The sequence below is a fragment of the Alosa sapidissima genome, chromosome 18 (assembly GCF_018492685.1).
Source record: "Alosa sapidissima isolate fAloSap1 chromosome 18, fAloSap1.pri, whole genome shotgun sequence".
NCBI classification, from domain to species: domain Eukaryota; kingdom Metazoa; phylum Chordata; class Actinopteri; order Clupeiformes; family Clupeidae; genus Alosa; species Alosa sapidissima.
This window is the reverse complement of record NC_055974.1, coordinates 7,815,436-7,833,532: the sequence shown is the minus strand read 5'-3', so window position 1 is coordinate 7,833,532 and position 18,097 is coordinate 7,815,436. Positions and strand designations below refer to the sequence as shown.

The window sequence follows — 18,097 nt, the reverse complement described above, 5'->3', positions numbered from 1 at the left end:
ATAGGACCAGTTAAGAAATAGGTGACATATTTAACAGATATTAAGCACAATTTTACAGCGTTATTTTTTCAGGCTAGTGTCTCAGCTGAGCTCCTTTTGATGCCTAATTCACATCTTTGAATGGATCTTCCAACTCCAATCAGTATGCTGCTGCAGCTCTGCTTCTCACAGGAAAAGTATGACAATAGAAGAAGAAGCTTTGAGAAACAGGATGTGCTGGATTCCCTCGTGCCTCTCCTTCACCATGGAGTGTTCCTCTGCCATCCCTCAAACAGTGTGAATTACCTGCTCTAATACCTTTGTGTGTGTGTGTGTGTGTGTGTGTGTGTGTGTGTTTGTGTTTGTACATTTAAAGAGCTCCACAGGGAACCCCTCCAGCAGCAGTGAGGATGAGGCCACACACACCAGGGACCGTGAGGGTTATATCTGTGCCGTGTGTCTGGATGTGTACTTCAGCCCGTACATGTGCCACCCCTGCAACCACATCTTCTGCGAGCCGTGCCTGCGCACGCTGGCCAAAAACAGCCCCACCAACACCCCCTGTCCTCTCTGCAGGACCATCATATCCCACGTCTTCTTCCAGAAGGGTGAGCCACAAAAATGTTGTGACAAAGTCTCCCACAAGTCAATGGTGTTGTTTTGGACTACAGACCTAGAAGTCATAGAAATATTACATTTATATAAACACAGACGTCATCAATTAACAAAAAAAGGGGAGGTTGTGTCCCCTTGTGTATTTTTCTTTACAGTTAGAAAAACAAGTAATTAGCATGAGTGCTATGGTATTCATGGAATCAGATGGGTTCAAATGGCCAAATGGTGGCTAACGCTACAATGGCCTAGCCTCTCCAGTTAATGAGAGATGAGGCACAGACAAGTTCAGCCCCCATTGTGATCTTTATATCCAGTGATGGTGCTCAACTTGAAATGGCCAGAGAGACTGTTTGACTAGACCATCAGTTGATTATTCAACCCAAGGTGCATGGAGTCATGATATGATTCATCACATGACTTCATGCACAGGAGTATACAAAGAACATAAAAGAAAGCTGTCATGTAGAAAATCTGTGTGTAGTTTAATTCCACTTGTTTAATGGCAGGCATAACACGTGGATGTGATGGAACAGTGGGAATGGCGCGAGTAACAATTGGTCGTCCCGGGTTCCATATCTGCCTTTGAGAGTCTGTGTTGCTTTAGATAAAAGTTAAATATCAGTCCACTTTTATCTTTAACTTTAACTAAATCATGTATGGTAAGGTTACTCCACAAGATCTAATAGCTGACAAAGAGCCCTATCACATGGTTCATCGTCGTTTCCACCAATACAAGCCACTAATGTTAAAGCAAAGGCACACAATCAGTGGCAGAATCATCCCCAGAAAATGAACCATAACATCCAGTTCCATTCCCTCCAATTACGTTCATTTCTTTTTTTGCAGAACTAAACCAAACAGCCCGGACCTTCTTCCCAAAGGAGTACTTATTACGGAAGCAGACCTTCCAGAAGGCCACCTGTGCCAAGTGGCCTCTCCCCAGCTGCAGGAAAATCTTCAGGATTTTGGGCGGTAAGCCTGCTCACATATTCAACATGATATGTTTGCTATTTCCTCACATCGCATCTGTTTAAAAATACAACTTACACAAACGATATAAGACCGAAAAGTCCAAATGTAGTCAAAGCTGAGTTGTTTTGCAGTTACACTGTGAGTTCACGTGTTATGGATTTGATTTTGTACTGGATGAACTCTTGCATCCTGGTTTTCGTCCAGCTCTTTGTGTTGCAATGTTTTCTTTCCAGACATTCCTTTGTCCTAACCACCAGACCAACACACTGACTAACACAAAAGCACTTTCACACAAAAGGATTATCAATAATGAAAAGGCCCTTAGGTGTGAGCATCTAGGCAGAAACAACCAAGCTAACTTGCCAGGGGAAGACTTAAATGTAACAATTACACAAAGCAAACCAACCTTTTCAGTCCCAGCTACAACTGCAGCAATATATAACATGAGAAATACAATCAAGCACACACTGTACAAACACCCCTCAGATGGGACTGCATTTGTCTGCAAGAGCAGCATATATAAAGTAGAAAAATATCCAGAAGTCAAATGCAGTCACAGTGAAGAACATATTAGTCTGAACTGATACAGTAACTGGGACTCAAACATGGACGCCACCTTCCCCATCAATGTGTAATGAGAATTCCTCCCGCCCTTCCAGGGTTCCAGAGACAGGCCAGCCCAATTGGCAGGCGTCAGTTTCCTCATGGCGGCTACCGTCTCGATGCGCTGGACTTTGAGGATGATTCACGCGGCTGGCGTTTCGACATGGACATGGTCATCATCTACATCTACTCTGTCAACTGGGTCATCGGCTTCATCGTCTTCTGCTTCCTCTGCTACTTCTTCTTTCCATCCTCCTAAAGCCGGGCACACACTGTGCATTTTTTTTTTTGGGCCATTTCAAATATCGGCAAAATTAGCAAGTACATTTAGGATGCTAAAAACTGCCATTGACATAACTTTGAAAATGCATCTGTTTAGGCTACATTAACTTGATTCTGAGTAAAATGTCTTTGCACATGTATAAAACAAACCCATATTTGTTTGATTATAACAAACTAATCTTTTATTGACTTAAGGACTTGCAGAGGAAACTTTTAATGAAATTCTACTGAAAGACGAGATCCATCTTAAATCCATATTCAAATGTTTTGATAAACAGTTCCCCTCTTGCTGTCATAGTAAAATTTCTCTTTGAATCATATTCAAATTTTGAATCATACAAAATTTTTTCAAAGTTTGATATTTTTAATTGCATGCATAATTTCTTCCTGTAAAATCTGAATATCAATTTTGTGTGCCTTGTACCTGCAGGTGTTTTCCAACGATAGTTTATTTTGTTATTATATCTGCTATAATAATGGCATTCATATTTTCACTTTTTATACATTTTTATATAAAACAAAATTTGTTGTAAAATGACTTTCAATTGCCTGTTGACAAAACAACTACAACATATTAAGCATTTACTATCAATACTTTTAGGTATAAGTACCACAACCATACACTCATACTTTACCATTGTTAAATCAATTTTCAGTTTAAGAGCACTTTCCCAACTCATTTTCCAATGGGATCACTGATTCAAGAAACAGATTCTGGCAACATACAGCAATGAGATAACAGTCAACAACATAATCAGAATGTTCCATTTTAATGCACATTTGCCATTCAAATAGTTCACAAGATTTAACATACAACTTAATTAAATACAAATATCTGTATACAGGAAGATACAGGTGATACAGGATATATTACGTATAACTTTACTATATAAATACATGTACATAAAAAATACATGTTTTCACCTGTACAGCTAGAAATAATAAGCACTGTCTAATAAGTAAGTAGCACATGTGCTGCTGGCTATGTCTACAACATGAAGGTGGCTAGTGTCCTCCATAGCTGTGTTATTCTGACTGACTCTCGGTGTGGATGTGAAATACTCTGCCCTCCACCCCAGGCACCATGGCCACAGGGACGTCAGCGCTGCGCTCAATGGCTGCACGAGGACAAGCGTGAGAAGATCAGAAAGTCAGAAAACTGACTTCTTAAAGGAAAATTCCGGTATTTAGCACTTTGAGTCCCTTTTCTGGTTTGTTTTAGATGAACTAGAGTGGTAGACACCAAAGTTTTGACGATTGGTCCCGTCTCGACTTTTCTGACTCGTTTCGAATTGCCTTTACTGCTTCAGAGTGGCTGCCTAACAGGCATGCACAAACATGTCCTTAAAACAACCCTTAACGTTCATTTTCAAAACTGTGTAACTCACCGAGTGGTTAGTGATTATCAAAATCAAATATATCGGCGCAATGTATGATTTCCAGCTGTTTTATTTGCTTTTTTTTCAGACACCTCACAACAGCGTATAAACTTCTGTTCAATATTTGAGCCTGAAGCATAGACGGTGGCATAGTAATATCAACGTGCAATGAGTCTTCCAACAGAAATCAATGGGATTTTACAAAATGCCAAATAAAACACGACAGAAACTGTATTTCGCTATGCTACTTGTTTTGGAACATCAACGAACACCACTAACCACTCGGTGAGTTGCACAGTTTTGAAAACGAACGTTAAGGGTTGTTTTAGGACTTGTTAGAGCATGCCTGTAGGCAGCCACTCTGAAGTAGTCAAAGGCGGAAAAGTCGAGACAGGACCAATCGTCAAAATTTCGGTGTCCACCACTCTAGATCACCCAAAACAAACCAGAAAAGGGACTCAAAGTGCTAAATACCGGAATTTTCCTTTAAGTTAAAAGACCGTAATCAGTGTCACCAGTTATACAGTAAAAAGGCTCTCTTTTTCAGGCTGGCACGAAGAAGATTGACGTATACCTGTGACTGAGGGGCTACTGGTCACTTTGATGAGACCCATACGATGGCCAGACTTACAGGCCTTGAGGCCTTGAACGATGTTCCCAGACTCAAAATGATTGATGACAATTGTAGAGAGGACCTGAGCGGTTTCTAAGTCACACTTCTGTGGACAGTGTGTAAACATGGAATAGCCATCTTTTCCCTGAAAACAAACACATCAACACACTATCAGCATCTCAGCCACTTACAGTACAGTATGTGAACAGTCTCTAGCATGCAATTTAAGTGGAAGTTCAAGGCTTTTAAACTTCTTCTGTCTGCCACATTGATGGGGCTATGTTGAACAGAGCATCAGAGTTGTCTCTGTTAAAGGAATACGGCAACTGTTTGGGAAAAAAGGTCATTTACTGTCTACCTCAGGGTTAGATAAGAGGATACATACCCTTCTCTTCTCTGTGTGTGCAATAACCCTGACATCATAAGCCTAGCTTAGCATAATTCACTGGAAGTGGGTTAGACCAGCTCCCTTTTAGCTATAAGCTAACTGGTCTAACCCTTCAATCATGATGATTGGCCCTGTTTTGTCCCGATGGTGTCCTGTATCTCCAGTAAATGTCTTTTCCATTTCAAACACACACCACCAATTTATCATCATTTGAAATGTCTACTTCAGCAGTTATGCATATGATAACTTGTCCATTAATCTGCACCTATGAGTGTTTACTAAGGGGCACAGCATGGTTTGTACAATCTTATTTTGAGCCAACAGTAAGAATGTTGGTTTCAAGTTCTTTGAATTTGGAGACTGGGCAAAAAGAGACCATTATCTTTGGTACCTTTGTTAGATATTCCTTCATCGCAACTAGATATTTTTTGTCTCGTTCTAGATTGTGACCTTGTATCCTGATACTTCTGGCAATAACCCTGCTTCCAGGCTGGCGATTGGGATCAAAGCCAAACTGTATTCCAGCAACTTGCAGAAACCTAGAACAGTCATAATTGTATTTTACTGCAACAACTGGCCATAGTACCAATGGCACAGCACTTGATAAATGTTACCAAAAGCCTAATTTACATGATACAAGTTCAGTTTAATGACCATGTTACTTGGTGCTTTACAAAAAGCCACATCTACTCACCAACTGTAATTGCCAACCAATAGATGTAAGATGTTTTACTTGTGAACTTCACACTGTTGTGATTTACCTTCCATCCAGGGCAGGGTATCTGCTGACTGCGTTTTCCAGGCACTCATAAAGTTGCTGTCCAGTGGCTTCCACCACCAGAACTAGATCCTTCATGGGCAGAATCTGCAACAGGTCACGCATGGTCAGTTCACCGGCAGGGTGAAGGCGGTCAGAACGCAGAGTTCCTGTCAAGAACAGCCAAAGTTCTCTTATTACATACAAGGTTTATTACCCTCTCCGAATAGACTACAGATGTGAAATCACAATACATCAAAAAATGTCCTGATAAAAAAAATGATCAAATATAATTTTGGCATTCCAAAATAACATTTAGCTGTACTTTTTGGATTCAATTCTGTGGTTTTCTGGTAGACATATCAATCATCCACATAGTATGTATTCCGGAATAAAATGGACCTGCTGATATAATTTTTCTCATTGACAACAATGATTTCCATACTTGTCTTATGGAATCTCTGATTTCTTACTTTTCAAAAGCCTACTCATCAACTCAGCCTACCATCAAAAACCCACACAGTAGTTCTATCACTTCAAATAACAGTTAATACACAAGCTACGCAAGCTAAGTTAATATAAACCTGAATTCAACAATGCCACCTCTGCATGAGTGGCCTCCAGCATGGCATTGGTGATGAGATTGCCAAGGTTGCATTCTCTGTGTCGAACTGTTGCACAACGACCATCTAAGTCCACGTCAGTGTGGCAGAGCACATCCTCGAGCATGTACTGAAACAAAGTGGGTTGCATTGTTTTAATTCCATAGTCACCATATGGTAAGTGTTCCCTGAAATACCAAAACAATCGCTAAATCAACAAATACACTTCCTCTTTAAAATATTAAAACCTTCGAATGACCACTTGTGAAATGCAATTAAATACAAATGTCCTTGTCTATTTGTTTGTTTGCCACAGCTTTTGTGACTTACAATGTGGATTTTTTCGTAAAAAAAAAAAAAAAAAAAATACTCTTTAATACCTATTACAACTCACCTGTATGTTATCATTATATGTGTCCACAATGCTTTTGATCCCTTGGTCTTCCTCTATAACATTTGTAATATCTATTCTATCAACACTGTACTCATAAGTCAATTCAGCCTTCCTCTTGATATCAACTCTTGACAAATGTCTGAAATCAGATCCACTCTTTACTATCCAGATACCACTCACTTCACGAACCCCATACTCATGATCATGGCCTCCAAGTATGAGGTCCAGCCCTTTGGCCTCTGTGGCCAGCCGGATATCATTGGACCATCTCATGTGAGTGAGAGCAATGACCAGCTCAGCTCCGCTCTCTCTAAGCTCCTTAGAAAGACGATCAGCAGTCACAACATAGTCAATGAAATCGATGTTGACCTTGTCTATGGTACCCAAAGTGTCCAGCCACTCTTCCTCAACTAGCCCCATGATGCCAATTCGGAGCCCGTTCCATTCAATGATGCGGCTTTCGATGCCATGACCCAAAGTCTGTGAAGTGAATTTATCATAGACATTGCTGAGAAACCAAGGGAAGTTCGTTTGTGTCCTCACTTCCTCCAGCTTATCAACGCCAAAATCAAACTCATGGTTTCCTGAAAATGAGGGGGAAATACACAACAGTTAACAACTAGACTTAATTTATATTTTCACTGATGGAAAAAAGCCAGAACTGAAGTATGGACAAGTTGATGTAGGCCTACATGTCTGACATTTCAAGTTTGATAAAAAAAATGTTGGTGTTTTTCATTTCCCCTTTTCTAAATATTTTTGTTAGGCTAGCTTATGGCTTAACAGTTAACATACGTACCATACACCGCACAATGAACCCTGAGCTCATTGAGAATATCTATCATGTGTCTTCCTTTTGTAATTGTGCTAAGAAGAGATGGACTTAAACAGTCACCACTAAAAACAATAAATGGGTTCAAATGTTGGAATTCCTTTAATGCTGTTGCAAACCTGGAAGAGAGTGGGAAAATTGTGTGATCACAACACCGCACTGAACAACTGATAACACTTCATTCATTCATAGTATGTGTTCCTTTGGAGAATTCATAAATTTGCTTACTAACAAAACAGACATTGCTATCCTTCATTCGTATGGCTCTTCAACTAGCTACATTAACGTTAGCTATGTTAGCTAGGGATAATAGGACAAATTACCAGTGTTGACAGGCCTACTTAGCAAATATGAAATATGAAAGATGAACAATCCTCAGGCTACTAACGAATGGCAATCATATAAAAACAGTCCAAGACAGTCAATGGTGAGGTGAGTAGCCTAAGCATTGTTCAGTAGCTATAGCTACTAGGCCTAAAGTCACTTTAACATTGCATTAAACTTGATCATAACCTAAGTATGCCATAATAGCTAACGTTGTCTTCACGCAAATGGAAATGATACTACCTTGCAGCTCCACCAACTGGTTCATCTGATCTTGCCTCTATTTCGTAAACATCGTTAAAATGCAAAATAGTGATTTTAGCTCCAAGCTCCACTACAGGACAGCGAAATTTGCTTTCTGGGATCTGTGCCATCACATAATTGTCAGACATTGCTCTCGACCTATCTTGCTAATTGCAAAACTTTGTAGAACTGTTGACGTTACTATGGAGATCCTGCATAGACTAATTTCAGTGGTTAGTCTCGAAATGGCTATCATTTATTTTCACTTTAGAAAATTTGAAAATGTTTTGGTAGCCTTAGCCTATCTCTAAAGTCTCTGGTCTTACAAATCTAGCCAATCAATAAGAAAGAAAATATTTTATATTAGCAAAACCTTAAACTTGAATGAAGATAAAAGGTAATCAGAGAGAAAGAGAGAAAACATCTATTTATGAATCTCTTTATGCACGCGGGCTTTTCAATAGACAATACCATAGAATCAACCAGCTGTGTGGGGCAGGTGTCTGTTTAATGAAAGGGAATGATGCGCATAGGAAATAATCAAGCTGATTTGTAGTTTCTATTATCCTATTGGTACAGATCATCCTTTCAGTAGATTTTGAAGATGCTGTTGCCTTTAAACGTCTAGATATCTCTGCGCTACGCGTGGACGATGCTACACAAGACATTCCACTTAGAAACGGGTCTCTGCTGAAGTGAAGGTGACTCGCCTCGGAGTCGTGGTGATGCAGAGAGGAGCTGCGAGAGCTACAGTGGTCCTGCGCGCTACGGGTTACTAAGGAAAACACTCGTTGTAACATCTTAACAGGCTACAACATCGCTGTGTAACATAGAAAGAGTTGCTACAACATACGCGGATACAGGACAAATTGACAGCGTGTTCCACATCAAAGGGATTAAAGCGTTAGATGCGTATGCATGAGTTCTGCATCGAATGGGCGCAAGAACCGCCCCAGATCAGCCGGGAATATTTTTCAAATAAGCAAGCCTCCGTACACGGAGCGCAAGGATAGCGAAGCTCAATGCGCCGTTGGAGACTGCAGAATGGTAGGTATGCGTGCGACATAATAGTTTTCCCTGTGGTCCATTACCTTTCCTGTGTTTAGGCTACGTGTTGGCCAACTAATTGCGTTAAAAGATGATGCAAAATGATAATGAACAGAACACTGTGAAAATGTATTAGGGTAAGCTACGTATTTGCAGTCGAGCATGCATGACATTTGTGCTTTCCATGTTGTAAATGGCTCACATCAGCCTGTTGTCATGGGTTATCATTGCACCCGTATAGGCTAATTGAAATGGCCTTACTTATGTCTTTGCCTTATGAGTAGCCCTGGCCTATTTAACAACATAAAGCTCTATAACATTAGTCATCAGTTGATGTTGTTCAATAGAGATAAAGAGGTAGATTATATTCCCATCGCAAACTGTATTGTATGTGACAGGGACTGGCTGTGAAGTAGCCCTCAAACTAGCCATGGGACAACAGCAAATCTGTTCTGTTTCATCATTTTTTCTACATGCGGCTCCTTCTGAGGATTTATTTTCTGTTGCCTAAACGCAATCTTAATTTGTAGGGCTCCTGAACTAGGCTACATCACAGAATATGCTCAGTTCATACCAGAAATAAAAGTCCACTGCATTTGAACTTATTTCATATTGATGCCAATAGCAATTCATTGCATAGCACAAAAGCTCACAGTTGTTAACACCAGCTGCTAGTTCTGTGTTTGGCTTGTGGCCTCTTTCAAAGAGTTAGAGATAAATTAGTGCTCCACTGGCCGCTATATGGTGCCCATATCCACAGCTGAAAGGTATGAAAGGCCAATAACTGCCCTGGGCTTGACATGTAGTGGATTCTGTTTCACTTAAGTTGCATGCCACCAACATTGCAATTTACACTGAGCATTGACTCAACATTTTCACCAATAACTGTGTATGTTTTTCTCTCCCCTTTAATTGGTTGTTTCTCAAACTGAATAGGCTATGTTTGTTCTACATATTTCTGAACTTTTTAGGAATGTATGGCTACCTTTTGCCTATTTTGAACAGGGTCATCTAACAAACAGACAGTTCCACTTAATTTGGAAGTTTCGTTTTTTTTATTTATTTACTCAGTTGAGTCGAAACATAAATATAGGCCATAGCCTATATGTTGTACTACTCTGAGGCCCACATAGAGGATGAGGATTTGGAGGGATAGCCTCAGCCACTTGGCATCTAAGTTGGCCGCCTCCATCTGTAAAAATGGCGTCTTACAGCCTTTCACTTTGTCACATTTTCACAAACAAACCACATGGATGACATCATTTGTGGCCATCTCCAATGAGCCACCTAATTGGCTTGTTTATGAAAATGTGCCCGAAAATGAGCCTCGTTCAAACATCATTTTTATAGATTAAGTAAATTTTTGGCTGAAATAGCTAGCCTAGCATCGGCCATTGAAATGAATAGGGATGATACTTCCTCCCTGTGTCCAGTTTCTCCATGGGCACACCGTTGCAGCTGCACTCTCTTGACCCATGTAACAATCTACAACTGACAAAATAAGAGGAATGCAGTTCAATAAAAAAATATATCTGAGACATATGTGTCAAAGGAGTAAATTACATTAGATAATGTAGAGCTGCCTAATGTATACATTACTCTGACATTTTCTAGTGGTAGATGGTAATTGTATTGCTTCAATACAATGAATGGCTCCAAATCTGAGTTACATGCTCACATTGTCCTGACTGCCGAGTTGTCATCGGAGGTCTGTCTGGCCAAAGTCCCTGATCAGAGACAATGACAAAATCATAATATCAGAAATATATTTATGCTTCTTTACACTGAACATTTATAGAAATTCAAATACTAAACTAATCAACACATGAACTTTGTGAAAAGGAGATTACAGCTTGAAAGGTAAGCTGTTCATAACTAGGGGTTTGATATTCCAAAAAGCTTTAACTTTATTTTCCATCTTGCTAGCAGGTCAAGGAGTGCAACCTTTAAGTGTAATAATTAGATGGTGTGCACTTTGCCACAGTGACTGTAATTCTTTATCACTCTCAATCTTTTGTCTTTTCCTCTTCAGATTGTCCAGGAGTTCAATACCCTTGTGGCACTGTATCGCGAACTAGTCATCTCTATTGGAGAGCTGTCAAGGGATTGCCCCAGTCTTCGAGCAGAGATGCACAAGACACGCATTAAGGGCTGTGAGATGGCACAAACCGCACACCAGCGCTTAACAGCCATATCCTGGTAAATAAATAATAATTTGAATGGCAATAATTGTAATATCTGCTTTGTTGGTTAGTCCATATATAATCTGAAATTGACACAACAGTGCATACACCAGTGGCACTGTTGGCATTGTTATACCAAAGTGATTTATGGAAACAAGAGTTTGTTTACATATCTTTAAAAGAACACACACACACACTCTCTCTCTCAAAAAACACACTTAGTACTTGGATTATGTTGCTCTTGGAGTCTGAAAGTCTGTGGTACTGTATACTATAGATGCATCACCACTAAATTTATCAAATGAGACACATACAAATGTTATCTCCATCTATTTAATGGAACTGCATGTATAATTCAACTATCAGCTTGTCTGTACCTTCACTGGAGCATATGCGGTCATTCTTCCGACAGCACTTTGCCATTCAATCTGCAAACATCGTAGAGGCCTTTTTTCCCATCGCCGGTCTTCTTCAATTACACATGGCCATTATGAGGACCTACCACCAAACATTTTCTTCCTCCTCCTTAAAAGCTCTCCGTAATGATTGCTGTCAATGTAGGGATTTTTTCTATGCTGTGGAAGTTATTGGGTTCCCGCCTATCTCTCCTCTCATCTAGCAAAAGCAAGACTCAGTGTCGCCTCTTTGAAAGCGTTGCACAAAACGAGGTTCATGAAAACTGATGTTTATGAGATTTATGATAACTGCCATTCTCACAGATGGTGTGGGCGGAAATAATCAAATGACATGTTAATGGAGTACTGTAGAGGAAGCCATAGACACTGTGCTAATTCAGTTTTGGCTCACCCTTACAAATTAGCCACTGTCATTGTTCTTGTTTGTTGTTTGTTTGTTGGCAGTGTCAAGAGTTGCAGACTGCTTTTTTTGCATGGATCAAAAGCATATTTGTTTTTCAAAATTTAGTAATCTGAATTTATTCCCAACTGTCAAAAAGCCTAAAAGTATGCACACTTTTGTGATGTTGCCAAAAATAAACTTATTAGCATTCAAATCCTCTGGCAAGGCACATAGTCTGTGAATAACGTATCTGCTGTAATTAGCATTTTCCCATCATTTAGCAAATGCGTGACACTGTGTAGAAGTCTTTGCCATATGCATACTAGATGTTACAAAAGAGAAATAGCACAATTGAAGAGAAAATAGTTGAAGTTAGCTGAACATTTTTATCATCAAATTTCATCTTAATGACCTTGAATGGCTTAGAACGCATCAGACAGAAAATTGTTGAAAAACCATGTTTGATTTCCTGGGAAGAACCACAAGATTTTTATGGCTTAGTCTCTTGGAATAGAGAAGTCAGTCTTATCTGTGATAACTGCAGTTATGGAACTTAGTTTTGCAGATTTATTTATTACCACTGACACAAGCTAGGACTCAATACCCGCACAATGCTATCAGTGTGAGGCTCATTTTGTTGAAAATATCACTTGTATTATGAAATGCCAAGTGTGGTTAATTTTTTATGATGTCAGAATGTGAATTTTGTCACATATTACATTTTTTAGATCAGTGTGCATTAATCATGTTCCGGCAGATGAAAAAAAAAACCTATAGGCCCATAAACTATTAACGCACTTTGAATAATTCACCAGGACCAGTGCCACGTTGCCATACATGAAGGGTGCGGCTTAGTCCATAAATAACCTCACTATGCCGAGAAACATCCAGGAAATGGAAGAGGTTAGGATCAGGATGAGTAGTGTCTGCTTATTAGGAATGCTTCCAAAATTAGTGTGAACTGTTGGACTCAGGAGAGTCAATGGCCCCTCCACAAAGTTTCATCTTTATTGAGCTCTCTAAAATATCATGGTAGGCTGTCACGTTTTACTCACATCTAATTCTATTTTTATTTCATCACTTAAAGTGGACCAGCATTTTTATAAACAGTTTGTAAGTGTCTACAGAGACTGATTTGACAGAAAGTCAGGAATTATATTTCCCATAAACCTTAATTATATTTGTAGAAAACTGACATATGATAAACAAGTTTCTGCATCAAAGTATGACACTAAACATTATACGGAGAGGAGCTGGCTGAAGTACAACCTCTGTCCAGATTACTGTAGGTGGTATTGTGAAGCCCACTACAGACAGTATCATGATGGAGATGACCTGATTTTGTACCACTACTGCCTTATCCTGCCCCCCCCCCCCCAACTCACACCACCCTACTGCCCTCCGTTCACCCTCCTGCAGCCCAGAGGATGGTGAGATCCAGCCGGAGATCTGCAGGCTCTTCATCCAGCTGCAGTGCTGCCTGGAGATGTACATCACGGAGATGCTCAAGTCTGTCTGTCTGCTGGGGTCCCTGAAGATCCACAGGAAAGGTCAGGAGGTGGCCTCTGCGATGCTGGAGTCACAAGAAAAAAAACAGTATCAAAATGGCATGTTGTAAATGGCAATCAATCATGAATAGATTCATCTTCAGTGTTAAAATAAATGGTAACACTTTATTTTAATGTGTCGCTGTTACAGTGTACCTACCTAATTAGGTACAGTGGTACAACCTGTGTAACAACATGTACTATCAGGTACTATCATTGTATTTGCATTATATATTTGTGGGTAACTACCTATATATAGTTGTTACATTGTAATACTGAGTGCTTTTACAAAACTTTGCCAATTTGCCTAAATTTTCATCAGAGGCAAAGAGCTGACCTGAGACCTGCTGGATGGGGTAAATCTGGTACATGTTGTTACACAGGTTGTACCACTGTACCTAATTAGGTAGGTACACTGTAACAGCGACACATAAAAATAAAGTGTTACCAAATAAATCTGGCCATTTAAGATTCAAATGGTTTGGATTTGGCATCAGGTGTCTTGTATTGGCAAGGATGCACTGAGTAATTATTTTTGTATTATCACACAACTGTTTTGTCTAGTCTAATCTAGATATCATAGATATTAGTTACGTGCCGTTTTGGATGGATGTTGATCTGTTTGGGAATAGCTGTATTAGCTGGAAATACCAGAAGCTCAGTTTGGGAGAGAATGAGCTGAAGGTGCAGTCTTTCACCCAATCCCTGAGGTGTGCGGAAATCCTAGCAGAAATAGCGGTCAGTGTTCAGGTGGGAAAAACAGGTAAATAACAGTGATAGGCCAATCTGTGGGAGGGAATGATCTCACCTAAGGAAGTGGTGTAAATGGAGAACAGAAAGGGCCCAAATACTGACCCCTGAGGTACACCTGTGGTGAGGTTGTGAGACTTTGATACCTGTCCTTGCCAAGTCCTTGTCAATGAATAAACCACCGTAGCATGCAAACCATTTAAGAGCTTTCCCAGAAAGGGAAAGGGAGGGAATGCATGATTTTCAAATTGATCATACTCACTGTAGGTCAGACTTCCTCTGCTCTCCAAAGGATGGATAGCAAAGTGGAGGACACCTCAGATATCCCCATCTTAGAGGACACGTCCTCATCTCCTGTGGAAAGCTCGCAGGCTGGCCTCCTCGTAGCCACGGACATCGACAACTCAGAAAGGTATTGATGCTGATGTTTTTTCGCGGGATACAGCACCACGAAGATGTTAACAATATAATTAATTGTTTTATGCACATTTAAAAAACACAGCCATGTATTAACTGCCCTTGTGTATTAACCACAGTGCCCAATAGCCCAATAAAGACGATTGAAGAAAATAAATGCATTCCCATGTATAGCACACCTCCATGTATTAACCTCATAGCTGAAACAATTTAGCAAAATCATTGCATAAACCTTGGTTACTAGTTGGGGAATTATGGTATCTCTGCTGAAAGTGGTTACTTGATGTCAGCAATGGGTCGTTATAGTTATAATTTGTGTAGTAATACACTTTATTTGGGTTTTGGAGCAATGCTTTTGCCTCCAAATTACTGGGAAGTCACTTCTACCCACACAGACAGCTATTACTGTAATTTCATGCCTGTTAACTGAGGTTTATACATTGATTTTGTGAAATTTGCAGAACACTGTCCTGCAGTTTATACACTATGTGGCTATTACACAGGAAATGACTGTATTATTGTTACAGGGACATGAGAGAGATGAAGAACCTTCTAAGCAAACTCAGGGAGACAATGCCTTTACCACTCAAGAACCAAGGTACACTGTTTCAGTCTCTTTCATGTCAAGTGCATCATACAATCATGCCTACTTGAGTCTTTCATATCCCGTACAGTGTGGCCACATTATAGATTGGGTAAACCCAGCCCGATCTAGCCACATTATATAATTCCATATGACCATACATTTGAATCTCTATTTCTCAACACCATTTTAGAGACATGTGATTAGTAGTTTCATAACCAGCCTAGTTCCTTTGTAATGTCTATTTAAGATAAAACTCCTATGATGTTTGGTTGTAGAACCATTCATCCCCTGGGCCACAAAGAAAATAATCCTATAGCCCTTGTGAGCCTTTTGTCCACTCCATGTTTACTATTTTCAAGGTTTATGAAAATGCAATATTTTTAAATTTGTTTAATCTACACTTTATACAGTGACACCATCATTCCTTTACAGATTAGGTTGAGGCTAGTATAGGACATATTAGGGCTGCACAATTTTGCAATTAATCTTTTTTTACTAAAAATTTTTTTTAATCAAAATCACAATTTGAACAAATGCAATTAGCTAATCCCAAAAATTGCAATTACTCATGCAGTTACCAACTCTGGTTAATCTAACCACATATATTTTTATATTCACGTCATCCTCCTTGTGTTACGGACAGTGAAACTCACCTATCAGGTGTAATGTGCTGTGCATCTCATGCCCTAGGCTTGTCAGAAAAATCAAGATATTTTCCCAAAATCGTGCAGCCCCAGGACATGTCCACAGACAGCTGGCAACCTGGTAGCAGAACATTTCACTTTGAGGTCATTGCCATGGATATGCTATTTTCAACCCTTTCCGCTCTTGTCGCTCTTGTGCACAGATGACAGCAGCTTGCTGAACCTGACTCCCTATCCACTGGTTAGACAAAGAAAGAGGAGATTCTTCGGGCTGTGTTGCCTCGTCTCAAGCTAAGCGGCCCTTCCAGACACAGCAGGATAATAACAACATCCTCAATAATCCTTTAGCACTTGCCACTCCTCACTCAGTATACAGTATACTGCCATCTCCTGTGCTTTTTTTCTCTGCCTATCTCATTTTTAAACTATACAAACATAACTGTAATATAGCAAATAGTCCAAAACAAATAGTCATTAACTTAAATGTAGTATGTTATTGCTGTTGAATGAAAGCCGTTCATTTCTGAAAGAGGAAAGAAAAGACTGTCTGCATTTAAGCATTAGTGATGTGATACAGGCAAGCAGGAAGTATTCATATTGCAATTGGGATGTGTTCATAATCAAATTGATTTTTCATTGAACATCCAGATAAGACTTGCTAGATTTTAGGGTTATGCGTGAGAAAGAGTCACAACTAAGTCTGTCATCATTTTGATATTTATTCTTTAGGACTCTGACATTTAAATATCTCCCCACATCATAATTATGATGAATGTTTTCATTAGACTAAGTTGATTGATTGACTGCGATGGATTAAAAATGGACCAAACTAACGGACAACAGAACTCTGCTACTAAAGCCTAAAGGCAACCAAATGTACTCAACCTATGTTTAGCCAGCTCATGTGCAATATCAGTGACATACACACAGCATGAGAGTTTTAACTTGAATCATACAGTTAGTTCAACAAAATACATGAAACTAAGTGCAATCGCATCTTTCTCCAATATCTGAGACATATCTCCCAGTGTCACACAAACAGTGTGAACTTTGCAAGGTGTGCGCTGCACTACAGTTTATTTGGTTAACTCTCTGTTATAACCCTACTAGGTATCGTGTAGGTGTGAAAACCCTACCAGGCGGTGACTGCAAGTTTGTAACTGTAAGTGTATCATCTGAACGGCACGGCTATGGTTACAATTCCACTCCCAAATTCTGTCATGGCCGAGTTTGTGACGGCAAAGCAGGTGGGAAATGAGCAGCCTCTTCTGAACACTTGAGATGACACAGTGGTAAGGATGCATATTTATAAGCCCAGCGGAACAGGAGAAGGAGGATGAACCGTAAGCCGAACTATGTATGTTTTTTTGTTATTATTATTATTTTATTTTAGCTATACATATACTTTAGTCTTCCATGAACCGAGAACCTGTACGAAGAGTTTTCCTTTCCCACCACTCGGTGAATACAATACCTGCATAGCCTTTGTGTACACACATTAAGTGGTAATAGTGGAGCACTCAAGATTTGTTTGTGTAGAGTCAGTTCAGCAGGTTAGAGGTCTTAGGGGTGACAGGACAGCCTAAACCTGATGCACAGACTGGACGTGCACAGCATGGGTCTTGCTTATTATCAATAACTGCTTCAAATATGTCAAGGCATGGTGTAAAGGTTTCTGTAGTGCAAACAAATGCTCTCTGTCATTTTACATGGGTAATAAAACACTGTTTTTTATTTACAACAGAATCGTGTCCCCTGTCTGTACTTTTTACTGTAGTCACAGTACTACTTACACTTACAATATATTGCTGATTTATTCAGTACATTTATTTAGTAACTTTTGGCTACCACAGTGGTTGCACTGGCCCTTCTGGGGTGGAGATTGCTTTGGAAACTGGTACACTAACCACAGACAATTATAGACAGGTCTAAATGTCCCTCACAGTATAGCATCAGGCCATCAGTGGATGGCAGCACACAGACACACACACACAGGCTCTTGGGACTCGTTGCAGGTGTATGATTACAGCTCTGCTTGCACATGGGTGTGAATTAGGACTGGGCTTCAGCTCCAGTTTTCTAGGTATCCAGGGTGATGCCACAGAGGTCATCAGGGACATGGAGAAACGATCCGGGGGTGGG

General features: G+C 39.9%; 3 protein-coding genes across 9 annotated transcripts in view; 2 read left to right on the top strand and 1 right to left on the bottom strand.

Annotated features, from left to right (window-relative positions):
* The window catches only part of rnf180a (ring finger protein 180a), a 12,639-nt gene extending 9,991 nt beyond the window's left edge, over positions 1-2,648 (top strand). The window contains exons 3-5 of the mRNA XM_042070862.1: positions 356-587; positions 1,441-1,566; positions 2,226-2,648. Coding sequence (XP_041926796.1) covers positions 356-587; positions 1,441-1,566; positions 2,226-2,428 — 561 coding nt within the window. The 3' untranslated portion in view covers positions 2,429-2,648. The remainder of the gene's footprint in view (positions 1-355; positions 588-1,440; positions 1,567-2,225) is intronic.
* Positions 1-17,672, top strand: part of rgs7bpa (regulator of G protein signaling 7 binding protein a) — a 25,060-nt gene extending 7,388 nt beyond the window's left edge. The window contains exons 1-7 of one of the 5 annotated variants that reach the window (XM_042070866.1): positions 8,269-8,380; positions 8,612-9,030; positions 11,063-11,229; positions 13,431-13,561; positions 14,576-14,720; positions 15,253-15,323; positions 16,159-17,672. In XM_042070866.1, coding sequence (XP_041926800.1) covers positions 8,902-9,030; positions 11,063-11,229; positions 13,431-13,561; positions 14,576-14,720; positions 15,253-15,323; positions 16,159-16,250 — 735 coding nt within the window. In that variant the 5' untranslated portion in view covers positions 8,269-8,380; positions 8,612-8,901 and the 3' untranslated portion in view covers positions 16,251-17,672. Of the gene's footprint in view, positions 1-7,748; positions 7,849-8,268; positions 8,381-8,434; positions 9,031-9,119; positions 9,168-11,062; positions 11,230-13,430; positions 13,562-14,575; positions 14,721-15,252; positions 15,324-16,158 lie in introns of those variants that run through there. The other 4 variants (XM_042070867.1, XM_042070865.1, XM_042070868.1 and 1 more) reach the window with 4 other exon arrangements.
* LOC121690353 (snake venom 5'-nucleotidase-like) lies at positions 3,246-8,266 on the bottom strand. 3 transcript variants are annotated; one of them, XM_042070860.1, is made up of 8 exons: positions 7,984-8,266; positions 7,384-7,535; positions 6,585-7,168; positions 6,192-6,320; positions 5,593-5,696; positions 5,223-5,370; positions 4,405-4,588; positions 3,246-3,569 (listed from the first exon to the last, which is right to left on the bottom strand). In XM_042070860.1, the coding sequence occupies exons 1-8, from the start codon at positions 8,130-8,132 to the stop codon at positions 3,478-3,480; spliced, it is 1,542 nt and encodes a 513-aa protein (XP_041926794.1). In that variant the 5' UTR covers positions 8,133-8,266; the 3' UTR covers positions 3,246-3,477. The 3 variants fall into 3 exon arrangements, with proteins under 3 accessions (XP_041926794.1, XP_041926793.1, XP_041926795.1); XM_042070859.1 differs by having other exon boundaries at positions 3,247-3,569; positions 5,593-5,758; positions 6,173-6,320; XM_042070861.1 differs by lacking the exon at positions 3,246-3,569 and having other exon boundaries at positions 5,282-5,370; positions 5,593-5,758; positions 6,173-6,320.
* Positions 17,673-18,097: the final 425 nt, after the last annotated feature.